Here is a 4,432-nt window from a genome sequence, read left to right as displayed (position 1 = left end):
GTGATCTTTGCGGTTATATTATCGTTTAATAGTAATTTCAATTTTATAGCTAACTTATTAATTATATATTTGATTAATTAAATTACACCTTAATCTCTCATTAAAATTTCAATTTCAATCGGGGATCATCATATAATACCTAAAATGTATAAATGTATATACAAATGTCTGTCTGTAATAATAGACACAAAAACTAATAGACCGTTTTCAATAAAAGTTATATCAATAGATTCCTTGGGAATTGGATGGTGTTTACAGCTTATTTTTTCTATAGATAGCTAAATGGTAGCTCATACATGCATTTTTTTCAGCTCACTAAAAATAATTTTTTGTTTATTTAAAAGGTTGCCATTACAGGTCACATATTATTATAATACCATTATAGTTATACTATAGTTTATAATAAAACAAATTTTTAACACAAGCAATCATGGGTGGGGCAGCCAGTATTATATCAGAGTTCTGATATTTAGATAGCAGATCAACATTTACTACTCAATCGACATGGATAACAAACAAAAGCCCGATTATTTGGGACGTGTACACTTAATTCGCCTATACCTACGTCAGGCACTGATAAGAAATCGGAGTTTTTTTAGCCAGCGTCTTCCTATATATTATCATGTAACCTTTAAAACAAACTCTTATCTGCTAATTGCTTCAAAACACTAATCCTTGAACTTCCGCGTCAACAGTCAAGTACATGTGTATATTTCCTATTTTATGAAGTATTAAGTATAAAATTCTCTCGTTGGGTGTTCTACACCTACGTACAAGTGTTTTAATGAAGCAGACATGAGTATTTTATTATTTATTTATTTGTTTATCCGGGCGTGGAAAATAATTAAAAAATTGACATAATATTAACCCTTTTTACAAAAACTAATAACCGTAGACACTTGACATTTTCACCAATTATTTATATTAGCATTTTCCATAAATGGTATCATTTTCGAAATATTTTTATTCTTTTTGAACTAATTATAGCCTTGAGAAATTTGAAAATTTTGTAAATTTTTTTAAAAATTTCTCGATAAACACTTTTACGCTTAGTAAAAAAGTTTGAAAATTTGAAAATTTAATGCAAGGTTTCTTATGAGTTTCATTAATGGAAGTTCAAAAATATAAAAGATAAATAGGCAAGATTACTTTTTATATGCGTTTAAATTTTAAAGTTCAAATTTTGACAAAATTCAACATAATCTTGAACATTTTAAAAATATTTTTCAGTTAGAAATTCATAAAGCTTTTCTTTTATTGTTAATATTGGAAATTATAATAGAAAATTTCCCACAATTTTTTCTACGTTTAACCAAAAAAAAAAATTGACCGTTAAGTAACATAAAATTGTTTATGAGAATTTGAATTTAAAACGTTTACGATATTGGATTTTTACTGGTAAATTAATGAATTTTTATCTATCGGTTGTTGATATTTCGTTGTAATTAAAAAACGAATAACTGTAGACACTCTAAATTTTCACTAAATATTAAAATTACTATTTTCTATACATGGAAACATTTTCAAACTATGTTTACTCTTTCTTGAGCTATTTATAGCCGTAAAAATTATTTTTAATTTTGTAATTTATTTTTCAGTTGGAAAATCATAAAAGTTTTTTATTTCATAGCTAATATAAGATATTTTAATAGAAAATTTTCCTCAAGTTTTCCTACTTCTATCAAAAAAAAAAAGTTCACTGGAAAGTTATGCTATTTTAAAATTGATATAAAATTTCATGGCTAAGATATTTTCAATTTTTGTCTTTATTTTTTTAACTCATAAATTTGATTATTTATAAAAGTATGACATAGTCTCGGCTCAGAATCGTTTTTTTTTTTTTATGTTATTATTTATGATTAAATTCAAATATAACACATCCATTACAATAACATGCTCAACAACTACTGTACAGCAGAGGTGCAGAGAGTTATTTTTTATAATATATAAATTTAAACTATATGAGTTGTTTATATTATAAATTATTATATTTTTAATCATTTTCTATATTATATTTAACTATCTGTCCAGTCAGAAGATTCCCATGCAAATATTTGTTTTTTTTTATAAATAAATATGCCATATTTTAATATTTCTACCAACCATAATAGTAAAATTAAATGTAACCTAACCTAACCTAACTATTACAAAACAATCTCGATAATTTAAAAACATGGTATTTAAGTAAGTTACTTTAAATACATTTCAAAAACCAGATTTCCAATAACTGCATAGGTATATATTTAAATAAAAAAGGTGGTGAGCATGCTAGACGAATCACTCTGTTATTTGTATGTATATACTGTAAACCAGTATTGTATCGAAAAGTCCTAAAACGAACGGCATGCAGTTTTGATAATGTCTGTCATCGGTGCCTTTTTTGATTTGCAGGAATTTTGTTGCACGTATTCGTGTAGTAAGTACATAATAAATAATAATTTAACATTGAAAATATGTCAATAAAACAATGAAAACAACAACAACATGTGCGTGTTGTCCAATAACACCGGGATTTGTGCAGTTGCGAATATGTGATTTATGATGAAAAAAAATGAATCTATCAATAAATAAATACAAACACGTGTGCCAAAACTAGCAAGCGGATACTTCCTTATACGTCCCAGACGATTTCGTTATCGACCAACCACGATGGTCATGTATAACAATATTATAGCTACAATAATAACCTATTTTGCGGTATTTCTGGCGCAATCGGATTAAACGCATTTCGATATTGAAATATTAATATACGACTAGGACAAAAGTCAATAACGATATAATATTATAATATTATATGGACAATAACACCATCCTACCTACTATCGGCCATAATATTATTTATTGTTTTTATGATTCTCTCACCCCACCTCGCGGCTAGTCGTCTGCGTATAGTGACTCGAGCTCGGGAATCTGTGTGCAGACTGCAGAGTATATATAGCACGGGAGTCGAAAATGCGTAAAGGAGCAACGAACACACGTGTTTTGATTTTTATCTTTTAAACGAAATTCCGTTCGGTGTAATATAATGGATTATAGATTATAATAAATTAGCTATAATAATAATTGTAATAGGTAATAATTACATGTGCATGACGTTTGCGAGCTCACTATATAGTTATTATCATTAGCTGCGACGACCCGCGAAGATATCATCGGACTGACTTATCGGTGTTTGCGAAACCACTGTTGACTCGACAAAAATTTTGCGATGTGCCGATGCGGTGCCGTCTGTGCAGTATTATAGCAAACGGTCGCTAACCGATCGAATTTCGAGTTCCTTTTGAATATTACCGCCCCCTCGTCAAAATGATCTTCTCCAATGTGATCGGAGCTCTGACGTCGGATTCGAACACGCAGTGGATGGCGTTGCTATCACTCGTGGTCCTCGGTGTATACTTTTTATTCTCCGACAGATTTTCCGAAAACCGCGGACGACAGATTTCACTGTTGCCGTCGATCACTAGAAGCCAATGGACCTCGTTGATTCTGTCGCTAAAACTCGCTAGTTTTGGACCAAGAGGTACGTACCGTGCAATATGTTTTATTTTTATTCATTAAGTATATAGGTATCATGCACGAATATGTGATGTTATGACGCTTTATTAATTTTCGTAGTAAAAAATTAAATATAAAACGTTTATTTATTTAAAAATATATATAACACCTAGTTCTATAACATTATAACGTGTTAGGATAATTTGTACCATGAATCACGACGGTTATATATTCTTCGTTCTTTCCCCCATTTTTCCTTTAATAATAAATGTATTCAAATTCTGAATTTCGGAATTTTTAACTATATTTACTTAAAAGTATGAATACAATATATAAGTGCGCTTTGGTGATACAAACCCATTTTTAGATTCTAAATGGAACGATGAATGTATTGATTTTACAATGATGTGTGTTTTTTTTTTATTTTTTTATTTTTTTATTTTTTTATTTTTTTTTTTTTTGTGTCTGTGTACACGATAAGTAGTCGAAATAATGCTTCGATTATCAACTTCAGTATCTTGTTCGATTGGAAAGTGAATATCGTTGGGGCATTGGGGAGGTCAAAATTTAAAATTCCCAGTAATTTTCAAAAGCGCCGTGAAAAACAAAAGAAAAATTAAGAAAAAACGGGAATTTTTACGCAAAATTGATTTTTCACAAAATTGAATTTGGTTTTTGGTGTAACTTTAAAACAAATGACCGTAGATACATGAAATGTTCACTGGTTGTTTATATTTCCATTAACTATACATGATATTACATGATATTCAAAATATTTTGATTTGTTTTGAGCTGTTTACGGACAATTTTAGTTTCCAATTTAATTAGTTTTTTTTTCTATGAATGTCAATAAAACTTTATTTGTTGAGTAAAAATACTTGAAAATTTAATACAAGGCTCCTACTATATTGTTACATGAGATTTGAAAATATTAAAA

At 28.7% G+C, this 4,432-nt stretch overlaps 1 protein-coding gene across 1 annotated transcript in view; it reads left to right on the top strand.

Moving 5' to 3' along the window:
* The first annotated feature begins 2,940 nt into the window (after positions 1-2,940).
* LOC100166760 (cytochrome P450 4C1) overlaps positions 2,941-4,432 on the top strand; it is a 12,317-nt gene continuing 10,825 nt past the window's right edge. Inside the window, exon 1 of the mRNA XM_001943888.5 lies at positions 2,941-3,520. Within this exon, the coding sequence (XP_001943923.2) occupies positions 3,307-3,520 (214 nt within the window). The 5' untranslated portion in view covers positions 2,941-3,306. The remainder of the gene's footprint in view (positions 3,521-4,432) is intronic.

The sequence above is a fragment of the Acyrthosiphon pisum genome, chromosome A2, assembly GCF_005508785.2.
Source record: "Acyrthosiphon pisum isolate AL4f chromosome A2, pea_aphid_22Mar2018_4r6ur, whole genome shotgun sequence".
In the NCBI taxonomy this organism is placed as follows: domain Eukaryota; kingdom Metazoa; phylum Arthropoda; class Insecta; order Hemiptera; family Aphididae; genus Acyrthosiphon; species Acyrthosiphon pisum.
This window is presented reverse-complemented; position numbering and strand designations above follow the sequence as displayed.